Here is a 22,237-nt window from a genome sequence, read left to right as displayed (position 1 = left end):
AGAGTGCTTTCCCTGGATGGCTGGAGGAGCTGAGCACTGACAGTGCTGAGCCAACTAACTTCCACCTTCTAGCTGGCTTCACACTTTTCTGTGTGCATCAAGCAGCTTTTGCCCCATGAAGATGTATTTTACTTTATTTTTCTTCTCTTTTTTTATCCTTTATCTTGCCTGGTACCCTAACCTCTTCCTCTGGATGCCTTTTTCACTATTTGCCTCTAACTGCTTAACCTGCTCCTTGATATTTACTGCTCGCACTTTCAATCTTACTGTCCTCCTTTTTTGTACCTTCACCGTCTTTCTCTGAAACATTTAGTGGGATAGCCTGTTAATACCTAAATTTCTTCAGTTACATGTATGGATACCTGACTCCCTTTCTCTTTTCTCTGCTTTGCCTCTTATTTCCATCTTCATGTTTCTCTGCTTTCACTCCTTCTCTCCTTATATTGAGATTCTAAGTCATGTCATACCTTCAAACTCTCAAAAAAACCACTTCTTTAGTCCTGTGACCTGCAATGACCCCAGCATCTTATTGTAGTCCTTAATCTCTCATGGCAACAGGGAGAAGCTAGTATCTTCAGATTACACAGGGACAGATAAATTTCAGAGGACCAGATGCTCAAAAGTATGTGTGTACTAACTTTTCCTGAGCACTAAGAATCTCAGTTCACAAGCATTTCTGTTGGTAGTTGTGCAGACTTGAGAAAATCCTTTCCTCTACTTCTTGTTCCTATCTGTCCGAAGAGCCAAGTGGAAGGAAAAGCTATTTTTTTTGTCCAGATATATGTTCTGACCCAGACTTACAGCACAACCACAGAAGCAGTGGTGCTCACATGAATCAAGAATTTGGGAAACAGCTATGAGCCAGTGGGAAAGGAAAGGAGTTTTTCATGCCAGCATTAGTACCTAAGGACATGCTCATGAACTTAAGCCCAAGAAACTCCTAAATTGTTTAAATCTCTGTTTGTATATTTGTCTTAAACATTCTTAGGTATTAACCCTCTTCCACCTGAGTGAAGAAAAAAATTCTTCACCATCGTGCATTAGAGCAATGCCTACCCTTTAAATGCTCTGAAAAGTGTTACTCTGCCATATGTCCTGTAGCAGAGCAATTTGCAATTGCAGATGGACTTTTTCCAGCATTTGAAAAGTTCATCCAACTTTTTTCAGCTCCATTCAAGCATGGAAAACCTCTCTTTGTGTGCTTTCCTGCTCCCCACCCTTCTTCACCCTTTTCTCAAATGAGGAGACTACTGCAAAAGGTGAAATAAATCAGTTCCTGTGAGCTATGATTTCCGAGTTCTGACTTGGGGTCATTAGTTACAATACTATATCTTGCCTGTCTGTCAAGATCGGCAGATCTGAAGAGGGTTTGTTTCAAGTGACCCATTTTTTCCGAGGGGCTCTGCAGTGGCGTCTGGATCTTCCTTCAGAAATCTGTTCTGTTTGTAGTTGGAGTTGCACAAACGGGCAAGTGTTTTCATTCTTTAAGTAAACTTTGCAAATAGATATATAGACTTCCCTTACAGCTTTTCACTGAAGTATTCTTTTTAATTGCTTACCCATCTCTCAGATATAGAGTTTTAAAAAAATGAGAAAAGAAAAAGTGAAGTGTTGTACTATTCATTGCAATAAAACCAAATTCAACTTAATCATGAAGCAAGGCTTTCAACAAGAACAAAAAATTATTTATATCAAAGGAGGGTAAAGATTTGTCCTCTATGGCTACAGAGTGTGGTCTTCCCAGGGGAACTGGAGCAGTTCTGCTGAACTGCTGACTTGCAGATGATTTCACGCATCAGGGGATATAGACAGCACTCTGCAAACAGAAGGGGATTAGGCATACCCTGTAGACTATTGCACGAAATAAAAACATATAATCACCTTATAGGAGGTCAAGTAGCTAAAATAATCAATTCTTTTGTCATTAAGACTTGTTTCCAACAGGCCCCTGTGAAGGAATACGTAATAAGTTGGATGGCTTGGTTACAGAGCCTACAGATGTTACAGAGGTTACAGATGGCTTGGCTTACAGAGCTCTTACCAAAACAATGATTGAGTCCTGAGCTGCATGGCCTGCAAATTCAGAGCTTCACTAGGACTCCCTGTGCTTCAGCACTGATGCTTTGTTGACTCTTGTAGTTTGTTTTTGGATGGAGATTTTGTCTCTCACTCTTTTGTAGAAATTGTCTTTTTAGCATTAAAAGTCATTCTAGACTGAAAAAAAAGGGGGAGGGGGGGAGTGGGGAGAGTGAAGACCGTTTCACTTGAAAAGAAAGATGTCAACACAAGACACTTTGGTATTTAAACAAATATACACTTTGAAACACTCAAGTCATTGAGCCAAATCCTTTCCAATGAAAAGGTTCAGTTTCAACATCTCAGCATTGTGCTGTAACTACTGTTTCATCAGAAAGGTCCTTAAGCAACTCTATTTTGGCATATGTGCTTTTGTATTTATTATTGTTTTTCTCTTGCATTCAGATCACTCAGTAAAGAAATCAACCATGACAGTGGAAACTGAATCCAGCAATGTCGATGACTCAAATCAGGAAGCAGAACCTGCCCAGCTTTTGGATGATGAAGGAAACAAAAATCTACCAGTCGAAAAGAAGACTTCCTGTTGCACTGGCTTGAAGGTTTGGTGCCTTATCAATATCACCACAAATTACTGTTGTCATATGTTAAAAAATGTTTTTCAAGACATGAATGACAGAATACTTCATTCCTGTTCCCCCTATCTTTTCTGGAACTGGATACACACTGGAGGTACAACGAAGGGTTGGATCTTGTCTTTGTCTTCAAAAAAATAAAAATTCCTGATTTAACATATTTACTCTCAAGTTACTCATAGGTAGATCCCCTTTTTGGTCATTGAAGAGAGACAGCAACCTCCAGTGGAAGACTTGAAACATCCTAAAAAAGGTGGCTATGATATACTGTTGTCTGAGGCTGCTATCACTACCCATTCTTGTAGGGCCAAAATAGGGTGAGGCAAATCGTATTCCAGGACTTTTATCTAATCCACAGCTGTAGGTCAAACAGTCCACTGATTCCCACAAGCATCCAAGCTTTCAGGAGCACACAAGAAGAACTGACGGAACAAAGCAAGTAAACTAATGAGAATTTTGCTTTCATGTTAAAGCTTTAGTATTTATTGCTTCCAGCTGAGCTACAAATACTACAAAGGCAACATTTCTTGTTGACAGTGATGTGTTTGGGTTTATGTTTTGATGACTACTTCAGCTAGCTTCATCTCAGATTAAATTCCATAGGCTCAGTGGAGTTGCAATCAGGGACACATTTCTTTCTATAAAAAGACCTGTAAAATGAAAGATTAATGGAAAAAGATAGGTAATTGCAAACTTTCCAACCATCCAAAATAATTTGGCTCAAGTATCAGGCAAAGGTTGTTATATTTATTATTTTATCTGACTCACATTCACTACCCATATACACCTGCAAAAACAGAATCTGATCTCTCTGGGATACTCACAGGACTAACTTTGCCATCATGTATGCAGGCAATGCTGCATGATTGTGGATCTATGTCTAACTTTGTGGCAATTAGTGTTTAATAGACACAATATTTTGGAGGAAATAAAAGACAAATTGTTATTCTCCCTCACCTTCCCATGAAATGTTTTGTGGTTTACCTGGGGATTGTATTTTCCCAAATACCCAAGTCATTTTTGTTTGTGTTTTCATGCTCAGGAAAAATAAAACATGTCAGGATAAAGCCTGCACTTGTGAGATTTTTCTCTTCCTTCCGGACAAAAAGAGTGTAAATATATCTATTGTCAAGCTTTTACTTCCAGGTTTGGCTTCATTTCTTACAGTAGATAGTATTGCAAAGGCTAAACCTATATTTACTTTTGTTTACTTACCCAACATTGTGTTGTATTGGGACTTTTACCCAGTGAGCAATAAGTCTATTTGTTTTTGAGACTATGTTGAAATAGTTGGATAATATTTAAACAAATTTAGTTTAACTTTTCATCAAATACACCTTTATTTGCAAAAGCCACAATATGTGTTGGTGGAAGCAACTATAAAATTATAAAGAATATTAAGCTTTCCCTTGTGAGGTATATAGTATACAGGAGACATAGCCATAATCCACACATTTCAAAATATATCATTTGAGACAGAGATGAACTCAATCAGTCTGTACCACTTTCCACATACCGGGATATCACAAAAACTTGCGTAAAGCCTGTATTTTGATGCCATGGCTATCTATATGTTTGAGTTAGAACCAGTTATGAACTGGCCTAAAATAAGTGACATGTGGCCCAAGCAGAAAATAATTGGGATTAAGATTAATTTTAGGTTGGACTAGTGTCTGTAAAACTATCTTGATGAGGTATTTTACCTCTGGCAAATTTTACATTTCTGCAACATCTAGAAATTTAGAAATCCAACCATTTTGGCTACCCAACACTGGGCCTCGGCTTTTTGATAAATTTAACCTCAGGATGTCAGTAAGGTAAGCAGTCGCCAGTGAGTTGTTTGCCAAATTTAAGTTCCTCAGTCCATAGGATTTCTGCTTTGGAAAACCTCCGGCCAGCAATGCAGGGAAGATCAGGCTTTCTGGTCATTAAGATGGCTATTGCAAACCTGAACCCTAAAGCAAGCAGCTGCTCTCAGTGCAACACCTAGCACCAGCCCTCTCCAGCAGGGAAAACCAGAGCTGGAGCAGACATTGCTGAGAGACCATCCTGGCACTACATAGCATTAGGGTACGTGAAAATTCACACACAACGTTGTCACTGCAATTTGAGTACCAAACGTATGCCATGATGATGATTACTCCACACAGTTTTAAATGTATTTGATTCCTCTGTGACCAGTTTCCCTGCCTCTACCTCCCGTTTTCTGTCTTAATGTTTCCTCAGGCATTTCTTGCTGCTTTATCATTCAGCTACTTTAGTAAAACATTGTCTGGTACGATTATGAAAAGCTCCATCACTCAGATTGAACGAAGGTTTGACCTGACGTCCTCTACTGTTGGTTTTATCGATGGGAGCTTCGAGATGGGTAATTGATATTCTGTAACATGCAGAAAACTGTTCAGAGAAATACAAGGCACAGCATCTGGCATTAATTTTGGCTCATTACCTTCCAGGTAACTTGCTGGTGATTGCATTTGTAAGCTACTTTGGAGCTAAACTTCATAGGCCCAAAGTAATAGCTGTTGGATGCTTTACTATGGCTCTGGGAAGTCTTTTAACAGCAATGCCTCATTTCTTCATGGGATAGTAAGTACCAAGATTAATTTGGGTAGTCTAACATTGGAATTGGATACTGCTTTCTGGTTTTTGAATGAAACTTGGTGTATATTAAGTTTTAGATTCCCAAAGGCCTATAGAGCTTCACCTCGATGTGCAATGAATCACATTTGACACACACATCATTGTTCATTTTATCTAGTTGAAAAATTATAGTTCTTCTGAAGTAAAAGTTCAGCTTCTCAAAAAAAATAGGAAAATCAAAATACTTTAGATTTCAGTCAGACTTCTTCAGAAAAGAGGCAGAGAAGGAAATGATTTTACAAAATCATTAGATTTTTTTTTTCAGGAGAAAACACTTACCTATGAAAATCTTATGAAAATTCAAGTTTCAAACAAAATATATTGTTCTTTGAAAATCTTCAACCATGCTACTATGCTGGTGCTATTGCTTTAATGAATTATATACTCTTCCTGAACAGCTAACTGTAAGAACACCTTATGGGGAAAATCAGTGCTAACCTAAAAATGTGACATCATCAGTTGCTAGTAGAGATGTCAGGATCATTTAGGCAAGAAAGTCAAACCATTATGAACCACAGTAAAATGATGAGGGATATAGAATCCACCTATATGACTTCTAGAATAAGTTTGTGCTGTTTTGAACAGAACCTCAAAGCTCTGGGCAGGTAACTTCATATGGAGTAACATCTCTACCTGAAATATGACTTTATTTATAGTAACAGGTAACGCTCATGTAAAATCAGGGATTCAGAGCTCAGTCGTTGAAGAAACCAACCTACAAAGGTGCTCATTAGAAGAAATCCCACTCCTTGAAAGAGGAAACCAGAGCCTTGCTGTGTAAGATGGTGTATTTTGCTCCCCTGTGGCAAACGGCTGTTCCTTACACAAAGCAGCCGCTCAGCTTCACGCAGAACCTGCAGATGGATCAGTGCTGGTAGAACTGGTACCAGAGTTTTTCCAGTTTCAAATGCACATGGATGGTTAAACTGATGTTCCATGGCTGGTTAAGCTAATTTTTATTCATCTTCTCGAGGCTCAGAGATTTACTGCATGTTGTTTATATGTAATAATGTTTCTAGCCATAGCTTTGATACAGTGATAGCATAGACTAAGACATATTTCTATTGCTCTCTTAAATGTATTAGAATAATTTTAGGTATAACACTATAAACAGAAAACTAAGGAATACTTTTTTTATCATGACAGTGTATCTTGCACTAGCATCAGACTTGTATTTTCCGCTCCTTAAGCCAAACTATGTATCTTGCTCATCTACACTGGGAATCTCATACAGTTTCTCATGTACCTGTGTCTGAATTGTTATGGTGAAACTGTTCTACACTGTCTCTTCTGATGAATGCTCTTTGTTTGAACCTGAAAAATAAGCCTGTCTGGTCTAACAGAGCCAGCCCAGTTCCTAGAAGCAGAATGTATGCTTTACCATGTTGTCCTGCTTAATTGTACTTTGCACCTCAGCAGGGCTCATATCTGGGAAAAGGATCATGCTAAAGCAGCCGAACAGCTTCCAACACCTGAGCTGCTCAGCTGCCGCCCCGCAGCATTGCTCTGCTCCACATAAATACAGCTAAAGAGTGTCTTTTAGCCACTAACTTTATTCACCTGCTGCTATACAACATCTCTTTCTAAAGCCAATGCCAATTATCAGGCAAACAGGTACCTCCTGAGGATGACTTCCTCCTTCCTCACTCCTCCCCCAACACCAAAATACGTATCTATGATGAAAAGGGGGACTCACACTCACACTCAAGAAATTCTTCTTTTTCTCCTTGACTGTGGGGGTCAGCACAGGGAGCTCACTTGGACCTGACCCTAAATTTTGATACTGACAGTTCAATCCTACCTGAATTATTTTCAAAAGTCCTTTTAAATTTTACAGCTTAAAATGTTATGTCTTCTAGACAGACGATTCTAACTTTTATTTGTTCTTAATTTTAGTGTTTTCATTTTCCAAAATATGCTTAAATAATCTTCTTTTTTTCTCCTTTAGTAGGATTTGATCTTTGGATTGGTATTTAAACAAAGATACCTTTCTCTTTAGGGAAATAGCAGTCAAGTGATACCTGCCCTACTACGCTAGTATTTCCCTAGTGAACACTGCTTCTAAACCTACTATTGTGTGTTTTCAGTTATAAGATTGAGACAGCATCACATACAGCTTCTTCAGACAACTTAACTTCAAGCATAAATCCCTGTTCCCTACATCAAGATGCAAATGAAACACTGTTGGAAGTCTCCCAATCAGGTAAGGAACTGTAAGTGTAAGTACAAATAGAGGAACTAGTTTTATCTTTGGTTGTAAGTAAGTGGAGTAAATCACTGCCTCATGAAAGATGCTCACTTAGATTTCTAACTTCAGTCTTTACCTGTCTGGGAACATTACCAACACTTAAATGTACTTTGTGCATTTCATTTGGAGAAGAAATATCCATCAAACACAAATTACTAGGATCCAGATCCTCAGTTTCCTATGTTCACACTTCCAAATTACAGTAAAATCACCCTAACAATAAAGGGGATGCTGAGACAGTGCAAAGAAATTCCTGAAGGGATTCAGTTACCCAGGACCTGGAGCTGGGGAGGTGGAAGAGATACTGTGAAAGGACGTGAAGCTGCAGAGTTAACTGGAAATAAATGGGCATTTCTGTGATTTTGCTTACTACATGGAATACAGCTGTTTTACATGTTGCTTGGCATGTGACATAGGTAGAGAAAGAGCCAAGTTGTACCCCAGAAACCATCTCGAACTTCTCAAGTTAAAGATATAAGTTATATGTCAGATAATATATTTATGACAATACCAATCTGCCATTTTTTTTACACAGGCTTCTTTTCTGATGGGTGATACTTATCTGTGTTTCTAGAAACCAAATACAATGGAGGTGGAGGAAAGTGTTATTAAAAAATTATTAAAAGGTATAATGAGGTTGATGGCCTTTCATTAATATTCCATGAGGATAATGCTGTTAATACCTTAAATACTAAACCGTAATCACTTCATGTGCTGAATTTCCTGTGATTTGTCAGTGTTTCCCATTCAACTATTCTATTACAAAGATGTAAACTCTCATTATCTGCAGGCTGTGAGAAGGAACCATCATCATATATGTGGATATATATCTTACTGGGAAACATGTTACGTGGAATTGGTGAGACACCAATAACACCATTGGGCATCTCTTATCTTGATGATTTTGCTAAAGAAGAGGATGTTCCTGTGTATGTAGGTAATCTCAACATGAAGTAAACTGAGAGATTTGTAGTGTAAGATATTGATCATCTTCTGCAGAAGAAAACACTCAGCCATTAAAATGTACTAGCATCTGCTTCATTATATTTTCAGCATGTTTGCACACAATAGCCATGTTGGGTCCAATGGCTGGTTTCCTGTTGGGATCTTTCTGTGCAAAACTGTACGTGGATATTGGATTTGTGGATTTAGGTAAGTAAAATGGAGGTAAAATGAAACTAAGCTAATACCTGTTGGTAACAGGTTCCTCTACACATTTGGATAAGTTTTTATTATATTAATTATATTAATATAATTTATCTTTAATTTATATTGCTTTCATTTATTTTATTATATACTTTATTACAATTTTATTAAATTACTGGAAGCTTTTAGGCAAAGGCAGAATTAGACAAGGAACATATTTTAGAATTGTGTTTTGGGATTAAAGGATTAAAATATATGTTTAACTTCTTAAAAAATTTTTACCAAGAACTCTCACAGACCCAAGATATTTTACTAAACTGGGATCTTAATGAAAGGATTCTGCTAGCATAGCAGTTTTACAGTTTTGGTGGATTATCTGCCTTTTCAGTTGAGCATTTTACGTTATTTACAATTCATGTAGTGTTTGCAATACATTATACACTTTTTGGCAGCCCTTGCTTATTCAGATGAAAAGAAAACATGTATATGTAATCACATCTGCAAAATGCCAGAGGAAGCAGAGCAATCCCCCTAAGTGGTGGCCATGCCCCTGCATCCTGTTCCCTTTCAGTGGAAGAGTCAGGAGCCATCTCTGAGGTGGTTTTGCCTGGCCAGCCCACCTCCCCACCCACCAAACCAGCCTGATGGGAAGTCAGGCAGTGCAGACAGGTGATGGCTTTTTCAGAAAAAGGCCTAGTGTAGCAGCAGCAGTGGGTGATCCTGTTTTACTAGCAAGACAGAGAAGTTTTCAGATCTTCAGGATCCTGTAGTTAGACAGATGAACTATTTTGTCTTTGCTCTTTGTTAAGCCAATGTTTGATTTTGCTTAAGCATAAGGACAGTGAGCCAATTCTGGTCACACAGTGAAAAGCCTTATAGTGTTGGTCCACTGCCAAACATGCCAACATGTAACAATCATAAAAATACAACCAACTACTCTCATCTTCCTTGCAACACAAAGTTTGAAGTCGTGGCTAATCTCACTGATGCCACAGCAAATGCCTATATGCTTAATAGTAATCAAAACAATTTGGTTTTGCAGAGAATGGTGTCAGCAGAAATGTATTAGGCCTAAAAAGACCCCATGCTTGAGACCTGGCTGCCAGCCGTTTTGGTTTCCTATGTGTTGGATAAGGACCTCTGTGTTGCTGTGTATGCCACAAAATGGCAGTCAGCATATCATGTGGAAAGGCAGATGAAACATAACACCATTCAGGGTATGATTCCTGATGCCTTCACTGCATGAACAGTCTCTCGTTAGACGATTACTGTTACCACTGAAAGTCAGACATCGTAAAATGCAGCTATTTTAGCAGGTAAGGGTGGGAAGGTTCAACTTCTTCATTTAGGTAACTTGTATTTGTTTCCCTCAATTCTAGGAAGCATCACCATCACCCCACAGGATTCCCGCTGGGTGGGTGCATGGTGGCTTGGTTTTTTAATAGGTGGTGTAACCAGTTTCCTAGCTGCTATTCCATTTTTCTTTCTGCCGAAGAGTCTGAAAAAGCCAGAGGAAGCCCATAATGACAAAACTTCATATGGTCTCTTGGAAAACATGGGCACCACGAGAAAGACACTTCCTCCTGCAAAATCTAAGCCAAGGAAGTGGTCAGTAATACTGAAAGGCAAGTGTTTTTCAAGTTGTATAAATGTGAAAAGAAACAGGCACAATGTACTGCGGGAATGTAATAGTTCTACAGAATATTTTGCCTCCCCTGCACTTCAGTCTAAACCAGTTAGCTATCCCCAGGAACAGAGGAGTCTGCTAAAGATTGTTAGAAGTCGAAGAGCTTCTTCAAGACTTGAGGTTCTGCATGCATCTCCTGCAATGCATCATCACCTGAGTGGCACCTACCTCTAAAATTTTGTGCTAGAAGAAATGTGAACAGTGGAAAAATTGTTTCTGTATCAGGACCTAAAGAGAAAGAAGGTTCCTTTCTCAATATGGAAAGCCAAATTATTTATCTGATGACCACAGAGCTCATGGAGACTGAAGCACATTGCTGCCTGATGAAAATACAGCAGGCTTGAATATCAGCTCTGGTTGTGCAGTCGTTAGGCTAAGAAAGGGGTGGAAAGGTGTAGGGAAGAGATGGCTTTGCATCGTTAGTCAAATTCTCCTGTATTTGTTCAGATCCCAGTGGAAGCCATTGGGCAACTTCACAAAGCCACCTCTCACTTAGCCTTGAACTGTGATGATATTCGTGTAAGCTGAAAGAAGTCTTTGCTGCATGGAGCCCTTCAGTCTTCATGTGCAGATCCACTAGAGCACCCAGGCCTTAACCCATACTTCTTCTTTTAGGATTCTCTTGCTATATCTCAACCTCTGGTGTTTTTCAAGAACCTCATTTTGCTTTCAGATACTCACATGCAAATGAAGATCAGTACAACTTGCACTTGGACAGCTGAGAGAAGGATTTTGCCCTAAGTTTTGTAGATTACTCACCAGTAATTATGCCATGCATCTTTCAAAGCCAACTCATATATCCCTTTCTTTCAGATTTCTATACCTCCCTGAAAAAAGTATTGGGTAATCGAATGTACTTTACATTTGTGTGTTGCGCACTGTTACAGTTCAGTAGCTTTACCGGTTTCTTGACTTACAAACCAAAGTACATGGAACAGCAGTATGGGCAATCTACATCTAAATCTAACTTTCTAATAGGTGAGTTACACTGTGCAATGACCGCTTATGCTATAAGCAGCGCATGGGGAGTTCTGACATGCTTTTTCTGGGACTGAATTCCTTGCAGAACAGGCTGATGTAAATGGTGGTCTCTCCTGAACTTGAATTATATAGAGGCAGCATACAAACTACAGTTTTGGTGTCTATGGGACCAGAATAAATTGTTATACTATATTATATTGTATTATTCATGTTATATTATACTACATTAATTATATTATAGCAAGGGCACCCCAAATATGAAATGAATGTGGTGTGGGAGTTTTAAATGCTGCAACATCTGACTAATGCCTTGCAATGGAAGTGGGTTTTGAGGGTTAGGCACTTCAAAAATAGCATACACAACCCAGGGATTAGGCTGATCACAAAGTCACCTAAAGTCATGAAAATACAACATAAAGCTGCCAGGGATATCAAGCTGAGGACAGAGTTTGGTTCTTAAATCCAGTGTGACTCTTTTATTTTAACATTCCCCTTCTATAATCTCTTTCAGGATTGACATCCTTACCTCCTGTAGGTATTGGGATTTTCCTAGGAGGGCTCATAATGAAAAAGTACAAAATGAGCATCGTTGGAGCAAGCAAGTTTGCATTTACCATGTCATTTTTGGCCTACGTCATCAGTCTCTTGCACTTTTTTGTTGGCTGTGAGAACCATGTGGTAGCAGGAATGACAGTGTCCTATGAAGGGTGAGTATAAAATGAAGATGAGTATGTTTTTTCTCCATGGCAGCAATGGTTCAAAAAATGTACTATGACATCAAGGCTAAAAGAGAACCATGCTTTTGCAATGCTTAAGAGAAAGTGAACACTACCACTTGTCATTGTGATAGTTTTATTGGTCAGCAGAGTGTCAGCCTGGCAAAGCACAACAATGCTTAAAATTTAATTAGAAATACATTAACAAAATTGCATCATTACCAATGTAGATGGTTGGCTGTGTAGGGTGGTATTGCTGTTTCACACAGTGCTATCTCTACACCAGCAAAGAATATTCAGTAGCAGGGTGAAGCATATGTAACAGAGAGCATTGGTAGCATATCCTGCACAGAGATGGAAAGACTGCAACATGCTAGACTCTCAGCCTACTGTAAACCAAAATGAAGCTTTTATGCCTACTGAAGATACTCTTTCCTCTCAAGAGAGAACCAGGGTTTAAAAGTTACAGGCTGTTATTTTTTCTTGGAGTGAGTAAAGCTACCAGTACAGGGGATGCATGCTAGGATATGGCTGTCCAAGGAGCCCAGTGACACACTGGCATATGGGTTGTCACTGCCTCATGTCCAGCCTTCTTAGAGTACCTCATGGCTAGTGTTTGCACCTCCCTGAAGGCTTTAGTATCAGTGCAAGTAGGATGGAATCTCAAGCAAAGAGATCAATACAGTAGAGACTCAGCTATGAAAACATATGTCCTGGGCATATGAGGTGGGTTTCAGGACAGCAACACTGTCACGCAGAAGGGACTACATTGCCATAAGCACTGAATTAAAAGTTCTTACACCTCTCTGAACTTAACTTCCAAGCAAAACCATTCCGTACCATGAAAATGCCATATTTTCTGAGTGCAACTCTGACTGCAAATGTGACTCCAATGTATGGGATCCTGTGTGTGGAGACAACGGACTCACGTATGTTTCGGCATGTCTAGCTGGGTGCACAACTTCGGTGGGACATGGAAAGAACACAGTAAGACCCTGCTTCAGTTTCTGAGGTTTTTTACTAGCTTGTTTTCCATGTAACACCAGGGATTTAGTAGTATAACGCATTTAAGGGAAACCAAAGTTACTGGGGACCAGTCAGTAAAGTATTTATGATTTCTGGCTACAAATGGCAGAGAAGACATAGAGATTTCTCTGAGTTACTGCACACTAAGAAAAAAACCCTAGCTCCTTGTTATAGATCCTAGCTTTCATTTTTTGTAGATTGAACAAGAGGGGGAAACAAACAATTCAAAGTGGTCACACGTTGTCTGAAGGTTGTCCATGGCTTGCCTTTCATAAACCTCACTCTGGCTGCCCTGAGGTTTTCAGCCAACAACTGAAGTACTCTAAGATAATGTAGTATCTTCCCTGATACTGATCATTAATGTGTAAGTATGAAGAATGACTTGAGGGGAGGCAGCTTGTTTTCTCTGTGTGAGATTCTGGGATGACAGTATACCACTTATTTTTCTGGCTGACTGACTTCTGCTCAGCACAGAGTGCTGGGGATAATGCACGGAGTCCCAGAGAAGTTGTTCCAGTCCATGGATATAAGCCTTCATTGGACTGTGTCATTCCCCTGTTTTCTGATGCCAGATGATCACTCCAGAAGATAGATACATAATCTGGAGCTGTCTCTTGCATTCCGACATAATTTTCTCTCCAACAGTTTGGGGATTTTTTTGTGTGTGGCTGGTTTCTCTCTCATGTCTACAGTCATCTTCTCCAAAAGACATTCTTTCCTAAAATCTTAAGGTAGGAGTCAGGGGAGAAGGGCTCAACAGCATCCATGACAGTGGGACTACTGCCTTCCACACAAGCCTGTCTCTGTAGAGGGTTAAAATTTGTGGCTCACAGTTCCACTTACCTCAGCACATCCTCAAGCCCCTCAAGCCCCTCAAGCCCTGGCTAAAAGCCATTGCTCCTAAGCTATCAGTACCCCTACTGCTGATCTCAGGGCTCTGCATGAGCTGTATCTTGACAGATAGATGCTGCTTACAGCTGTGAGGTACCTCTGGTGGATCAGTGTTAGGAGAGAGGGACTTGTGATCCGGGTGCTTTTCACAGAGACAAGTCAGCTAACAGGTGGTGTCACTTAGCAGCAAAAGGCACAGCTCCTTGAGCCTCGCTTTTCCCCTTCGACTGCCCTCCAGGGACACAAAGCTGAGGCCAGCCTCAGAGATCCTATGGGTGCTCCAAACATCTTCCAAAAAGAGGTGCTGTGTTCACTGATAAAAACAGGCTGGCATAGAACATCCCTTCTGACTCTGAGCACTGTTTGAAGGAAAGAAAAGAAGAAAATGCTGCCCATTGCCTCAAGAAACGCAAATAAGATAGGAACAGGATGCTTAGGAAGGCTTTGGGCTATATCTGTGTGTGAAGGCAGGATTCCCCATTGCATGAGCAATGTCCTGCCAAGCATGGCCAGCAGGTCACAAGAGGTGATTCTGCCTCTCTACTCCACTCTCGTGAGACCTCACCTCTGGAGTCTTCAGCACAGGAAAGACATGGACCTGTTGGAGTGGGTCCAGAGGAGGGCCACATAAATGATCAGAGGGATGGAACACCTCTCCTATGAGGAAAGGCTGAGAGAATTGGGGTTGTTCAGTCTGGAGAACAGAAGGCTCCTGGAAGACCTTACAGCAGCCTTTCAATACTTAGCGGGTTTGTACGAAAGATGCGGACAGACTTTTTAGCAGTCCCTGTAGCGATAGGACAGGGCGTAATGGTTTTAAACTAAAAGAGGGTAGATTTAGACTAGACATAAGGAAGACACTTTTTGCAATGAGGGTGGTGAAACACTGGAACAGGTTGCCCGGAGAGGTGGTAGATGCGCCATGCGTGGAAACATTCAAGGTCAGGTTGGACGGGGCTCTGAGCAACCTGATCTAGTTGAAGATGTCCCTGCTCATTGCAAGGGGGTTGGACTAGATGACCTTTAAAGGTCCCTTCCAACCCAAACTGTTCTATGATTCTGTGATTCTAAATCTGCTTTGTGTCTTCCAGGTCTTCCATAACTGCAGCTGTCTTGAAGCCAGCAGTTCATGGACAGGAAATAACTCTGCCACCTTGGGACAATGTCCAAAAAGTGAGGATTGTTCAATGAAGTTTATTTATTATACAGTAATACAAGTCATAAGTGGCTTTTGTTATGCATTGGGAGGCACCCCAGGATACATGATTATGTTTAGGTAAGTAAAACTAACTGTGTACCAATGGTTGAGGCTTTCCAATGAGGGGATCAAAGTTGTGTTTAGGTTTCTCTCTTTCCCTTAGGAGAAAAGACTCTCTTGCAGTATGCCATGGTTTAACACCAGATGGCAACTAAACGCCACACAGCTGCTCATTCACTTCCCCTCGGTGGGATGGGAGAGAGAATCAGAAGAGTAGAAGTGAGAAAACTCATGGGTTGAGATAAAGACAGTTTAATAGGTAAAGCAAAAGCCATGCATGCAAGCAAAGCAAAATAAGGAATTCATTCACTACTTCCCATCATCAGGCAGGTGTTCAGCCATCTTCAGGAAAGCAGGGCTCCATCACGTGTAGTGGTTACTTGCGAAGACAAATGCCATAACTCTGAATGTCCCTCCCTTCCTTCTTCTTCCCCCAATGTTATATGCTGAGCATGATGTCATATGGTACGGGATATCCCTTTGGTCAGTTGGGGTCAGCTGTCCTGGCTGTGTCCCCTCCCAATTTCTTGTGCACCCCCAGCCTGCTCGCTGGTGGGGTGGGGTGAGAAGCAGAAAAGGCCTTGACTCTGTGTAAGCACTGCTCAGCAATAACGAAAACATCTCTATATTGCCAACACTGTTTTCAGCACAAATCCAAAACATAGCCCCATACTAGCTACTATGAAGAAAATTAACTCTATCCCAGCCAAAACCAGCAGAGTATAACATGCTTTCTTTAATGAGTTTTGTCATTTCCTATTTGTTTGTAGCTGTTCGCATCAAACCTTACTTTGCTGCTGTCTGTAAGTAAGTCGGTTCCAGTGTGTTGCTTCCAACTGCTGCATAATGGTTTCTCTTATGCCTGTTATATGCCCAGGTTTTCCAGAACATGTCCTCTTTCTCTGCTTGGATATTTTGGCTGTATGGATTTTGAAAATGCCATGCATTTGTCAGGATTTCTGGATGTGGGGTTGCCCCAATAGATTGCGCTTATCAGATGTCTGGAAATTCAGGACACCTGAGGGCTCAGTCTGAGGCTCTTATGCTCATGTCTGTTGAGGTACACAGGTGCAAGTGTACCAGGATGTGATTTGGAACCATGTATGCAAATTAGCATATACTTTTCAGTAACCTGAAAAGAAAGCTCTATCTATAGAAAAATGCATTAGCGGCAAATTTAATGGTAGTCCTAAGAGCATTAAGTCATCCTAAATGAGCATGGAAAACAGAATGCGAACTCCCTCCCTTCCTTGTCTTTGTGAGACATCTTTCTGAGTGCAGACCATGTTAATATTTGCAAGGAGATGGCAGAGGCTGGATATATAATGGATTCAAACTCAGAGCCTGTTTCTGACACTTAGAGTGTGGTTCCCCATGAAACAGATGGGCATATTGCCAGATGGCTTTGCGTAGTTCAAGATGTGGTGTTGTACAGAGGAATGTCATTCGAGAATAGAAAGATGCTGCACTCATGCAGCTTCTTGCAACTTTTTTGTCTTAGGGCACTGTGCTATTTCCCATCGAGTGAGTAAGATATTTCCCATCAAGTGAGGAAAATGTGTGCGGGGGGGTTAAGGCAGTTGGAGAGCCCATTTCAATAAGACTAGGATTGACTGTGATTATGACTTTAAAATTTCACTTCTTTAATTATTGCTTAGTGAATGGACTTCCCAGGAGATATGTGATGGAAAACAATAGATTAATTCACCTTTTTCATACCACTTAACATATTTTCAGCAGATGTAGAAAGCACTCTCCTTCCAAAGCTTGGCTTTCTGTCATTAAGAGTATTAAATTCAGGGTAATTAATGGCAGTTTAATAGGCATGTCTAAGCACTAGATAGGCAAATACTTCATATTTATCCCTCTTCCTTTCAGATGCGTTCAGCCAGAGGTGAAATCTCTTGCGGTTGGTCTATACACACTCATTATGAGAGTGCTAGGTAAGAGAAATCATTCTGAATAACTAAGATGCTTGCTCGCATGGCTTTAAATGACACCAATGCAACGACAATTTGTAAACCAGATGTATCCTTGAAACAGCTGTTAGATCCTGCGCTGTTCCTGAAGATCCTGGGTTTTTTTTCCTGAAGGTCCAATATTCAGTCAAGAGTTCATTGGGAAACCAGCTAACACAATTTTGAAAATCTTTGACCTGCTTATTAAATGGTGTTGCAGTTTGAGAGCCTGGTGTTCCAAAATGGGAAGAGTTTCTAAAAAAAGTTAAAGTATTATCTTGAATTTCTAAACAACATTATAGGGTCTCAAACTTATGATTCAACTAATGGCTCACTGAAACACAATGTTGCAAGTAAGATCAAAAAGACGTGCTCTAGTAGGACTTCATTCAACATTAATACAACTCTGATCATAACAGAATGTTTTCTCCATGTTGAAATCTAACTTTCCTGGTAGACAACAGCTTAGATTTCAATTCCCTTTAAGCATGCTGCAATGCTCTTTTTTTTCCTTTTTTATTTGAGAGTTGCTAATGACATGGTTGATTAAGAAGCCTAGGCAGGCAAGAAAACGCACCTCTGTTTCCTTTTGTTCTCTTGGTCAATGGAATAAGAATACCTACCTGCATTTCAGAAATGTAGAGAAATGTCTGTGAAAAGTCAAGCCACACGGGTTTGCTATGAAGCCTAAAAAATCAACAGCAGCTTACAAATGTCTACGATCAGAGCTAGGTTAAGGCTGTAGTCTCTACTCAGGATTGTGGTGGGACATTTTGAGATAAGAAGGTGTATCCACACTTTGTCCTCTTCTACTTTTCTAATCATACACTGGAGGGGCAGAACTTCTGCCCCAGCTCTCAGGACAAGCAATGCCAATGGGATTCTTGGAGCTCTTTCAGCCATGGGAAATAAAAAAAGCATTATGAAAAAAAGAACTGCCTCTTCCTATAGGCTTCTGCTTCAGCACATTGAGCCAGCATGCTCCTTCTGTTGCAAGAAAGAGTAGAGCCACTGTCACTGATTCACAAAAGCTGGCATTTCTCTTCAGTGACTTGGAGATCAAGTCTGATGTTATCCAAAATGAGCGTTTGTCCCATCATATCCTGACCACAGCACTGATGATCGTAATACACAGGCCTTTATAGATAGGTTACTGAGTTCAGACTCTCACAAGAGCCCTAGGGTAGAACAGGCTGAGAGTATACCTGTTTTTACAAAATAAATTATTTCCTATGTAAGAATGCAGGATGCCCCTGTAGGAACAAAGGTTATGTGAAACGTGGTCCTGTACATGCTGAAACCTGGATTCGTCTGAAGTTAATACTCGCCTTTACTTCAGCAAGGCTAGGAATTTGTCCCACGTCTGCCATGTTTTGCAGTAAAGCATAAGCTCGTATATCTGGCCAAGTGACACTAAGGATGCAACTGAAGATGCTCTACCCTCACAGACATTTTTGAAAAGCACATTCAGTTTCTCTAATCATGTATACTTGGTGCTGTCCCTTCAGGCAGAAGGGACTATCAGCTGCTATCAGATAGATATGAAGTCAGTGTGGATAATTTTAGGCTATGCATAGAAGAAGGAACCACGCATCACTTCAGTGCTCCAAATACACAACCAGTCCAGCTCTCCCTCGCTGGAGCTTAGCATGCACTGGAAGCCAGCCGTGGCTCTCAGAACCATGCTTGAGAAACCAATGTGCATGATGACGAGCCTGGCAAAACCCCTCAGATCACATTTCCTGGGGACTGACGGTCCCCACAGCACAGAGAGGGTGTCCTGGCTTGCACTTACTCTGATAAAGGAAAGGAAAAACTCCCCACAGTCCAACCCACCTATTGCCACTATTGCAGCATGTAACTTGTCACTAAGAAAATATAAAGCTGATTTCTAAGAAGATGTCTTTTCCCATGATATCTTGTGACATTTTTGCTCATTTCCTTGCAGCTGGGATTCCAGCACCAGTTTATTTTGGTGCACTGATTGACAAGACATGCTTGAAATGGGGAAGCACAAGCTGTGGGCAGCGAGGGGCTTGCAGGCTATACGACTCCAATGCATACAGGTAAGGTAAATTAGGGCATAAAAAGCCTCATGCATTTCTTCTCTACAGATAGACATGCTTTGTTCTGTTATATGGTAGCGTGTGAGGCCACTGATCAAAAACTATCATCAGATACTATCTCTGGACTCAGATGTAGGTCAGTCCAGAATTCCTGAAACTGACAACTCTTAAGATCACATCTTAAACTCTTAGTTTTTCATTCAGTTTTTATGTTGTGCAAAAATCATTTAATGTCAATGACAGAGACTTTCTGGAATGAAATATGTATTTTTAATATCCTTTGAGTCAATTTAAGAGACCTAGGATTGTATGATTTACCATCAAGAGGAAAGGTATTGAAATTTACCTTATTTGCAGATAGTTTCTTCATACTGGCAAGACTGTTTAACTTTGTGCATTGGCCACATTTAAGAGAAAAATAAACGAAAGAAAATCATACTGAGCAGCTGGTAATGTATTGGTTAAACACAAACAATATTGGTCTCCAGGAGGAATATTCCAGAGAATTTTCTTTTTCACCTGAATCTTGGGCACTTCTGATGTGTTTTTTATTTTTACATAAAATAGTCCACTCTGGCAATCTCAATATATTTCTAGCCTTAAAAAGTCTAAGGTCTTAAAGTGATCTGAAAATCTTTAGAAACAAAGGGAAGATGATGGAAGTTTCACTTTGCAACTATCTTCATAAGCAAAAAGAATATTTTCAATTCTTTAACAGATGTTTTTGCAAGCAAAAATGTCCAGTTTGTGGTACCATTCACAAAGAACGATTTTTAGTGTTTTTCCCTAAGCTGCTATGCAGTTTTGGTATATATGTGATCCTTAAAAGCCATCACAGTGATTTTCTTCAGTGTCCTTGAAAACTTCAATGCCTGGCACTATCTTCTATGCTCTATCCCACAGGTATGTCTACCTTGGTTTAGCAGCGGTGTTAAGAGGTTCTTCCTACTCGTTTGCGATCTTGTTATATATATTGATAAAGAAAAACTTTCAAAATAAGAACTGCAGGCCTATAGAGAATGGAGGAAGAGAAGATGCTCCTATGAATACAGAAGATAATTGCAAGATCAAAGAACGTTTGGCAGGTTCTTCTGATGCAGAGAATGAATCATGTATTTAGAAAGCCATTTAGACTAGCATCACGTGAATCAGGACAGCTTCTTTTAGAAACAACTTTCACAATGTTATGAATAACTAAAAAATAAATAATAACACCATTCAGAAAGCAAAACTAATAGCAAACCTGCGATCAACAACAAGAAAAACTAATATACAAGTATGAAACTGCCTTATTTGTATCTGCTTACCAATAACAGACAGAACAAGTTACAGGAACTGAACCAAATCATCAACAGATAAAGGAAAACCTCCCTTGACATTTCCTATAGAGCCAGTCTGCAATTTTTAATGGGGTCAGAGATGACTGCTGGCAGAATAGCCACATGCCAAAGGCCCACAAAATGTGACGCTGATCCTGTACGCAGATCTATGCAGTAGACGACTGCCACAGGAATGACAAGCTCAAGGCCAACAGCAGTGTTCTGGTTTCATCAAATCCAGTCAGAATTCACAATAAAACCAAAACATTTCCACCTTATCTAAACGACTCATTGCAACAATTTTCCATCGCAAAATTGACAAGAGAAGTATTTTTCCAAGAAGTATTTTATCTTAGCTCAGTTGAAAATTTTATGCCTACTTAAAACTAAAAATAGGTTGCCATAAAGGAAATAATGGTCTTTAAAAATCTCAAAGTTGTAGCATTTATTAAAAACTAATTTTTTTAGTTAAGTTCCTATGAAACATAAGAAATAATCTGAATTTTGTAGTGATGTTGTTTTCTAAGCAAAGTCCATCCAACATATGCTGGTGGCTTTATTGCTATGCCATGTGCTGTCCAGCAGAGGACACTCAAACAATAACATTACCCCTATGACTACTGCAAATATTCGATACATTTGTCATGTTCAGTCTTTATTGTTCTGGGAGAAGTTCATCATCAGGCAGGCAAAACACTTACCTGTGTTTTCATGCACCTTAAAACTTTCTCAGCTCAAGCCTTTGGTTCATATATTCAAAGCTGCTTTTGTGTATTTGTTGGTTTGTGTTCATTATATATGCATCACTCAGAGCTTGACAACTGTTGTTACTTTAAATAAAAAGATGTGTACTTGTATACCGTTTCACAACAGTGATTGAATTCTCTGGTTGATACTTTAAAATAGATGCTCAAGGCTCAGTGGGATATGTTAATAGACATGTGAGATAAAGTACATTGAGCAAAATGCTGGGTTGTTCTGAAATAAGTATTGTCTGTCCTGACAGTCACTTAGTAGCGATTGCAGCAGCTGAAGGAAAAGGACTTTTTTTTCCAAATGAAGTGATATTTACTGGAGGCGGAGATGCTCCATCTAGCAAAACTGATTTGGCTCTGCTTGGTCTTCTCTTACAATTGCATTTGCAAATGTATTGATATATCCAGATATAGCCATAGTAATGACCTGTGGGACCTAAGGAAACAAACCACCTTACCTAACTATTGAACTTGGGAGTGAGTTTTGGCAGGGAAACTAGTTGCAACTGTCTAGTTCTGCTTCTCTTGCAGCTGCTTTGGCCAGATAATATTTTTTCAACACATCTTGGTGCATATACAATTTCTTACTGCGTCTCTAAAGCCAGGGGTTTGGGTGAGATATTTTTAATCAAAAATCTGTAACCTTTGAAAACATATTTTATGTGATAAAATATACCAGTTTTAACTGAAAACAAGAGCTAATTCCAGATAACAGATTATGAGAATTATGCATGAGGAATCAATGATGTCAAAAGAAAGTGTTATGGCCTGCAGCAGATTTAGGCAGCTATTACTCCAGGCTCATGAGGTCAAGGAGGCAGCCTCTTTGAATACAGAGAGGGAGGCTGGCACAAGAAGGTCATAACCTGCTTAT

The 22,237-nt window shown here is 39.9% G+C and overlaps 1 protein-coding gene across 1 annotated transcript; it reads left to right on the top strand.

Annotated features, from left to right (window-relative positions):
- Positions 1-2,504: 2,504 nt before the first annotated feature.
- Positions 2,505-20,409, top strand: LOC309589071 (solute carrier organic anion transporter family member 1C1-like; the record flags this gene model as incomplete). Its single annotated transcript, XM_082308924.1, has 14 exons — positions 2,505-2,636; positions 4,896-5,037; positions 5,126-5,258; positions 7,400-7,515; positions 8,351-8,497; positions 8,614-8,712; positions 10,086-10,331; positions 11,207-11,371; positions 11,886-12,081; positions 12,915-13,077; positions 15,099-15,283; positions 17,144-17,208; positions 19,172-19,289; positions 20,193-20,409. 14 exons carry the CDS (start codon positions 2,505-2,507, stop codon positions 20,407-20,409), a joined length of 2,124 nt encoding a protein of 707 aa, XP_082165050.1.
- Between the last annotated feature and the right edge of the window lie 1,828 nt (positions 20,410-22,237).

The sequence above is a fragment of the Platalea leucorodia genome (assembly GCF_965183815.1).
Source record: "Platalea leucorodia genome assembly, chromosome: 4".
Lineage (NCBI taxonomy): Eukaryota > Metazoa > Chordata > Aves > Pelecaniformes > Threskiornithidae > Platalea > Platalea leucorodia.
This window is presented reverse-complemented; position numbering and strand designations above follow the sequence as displayed.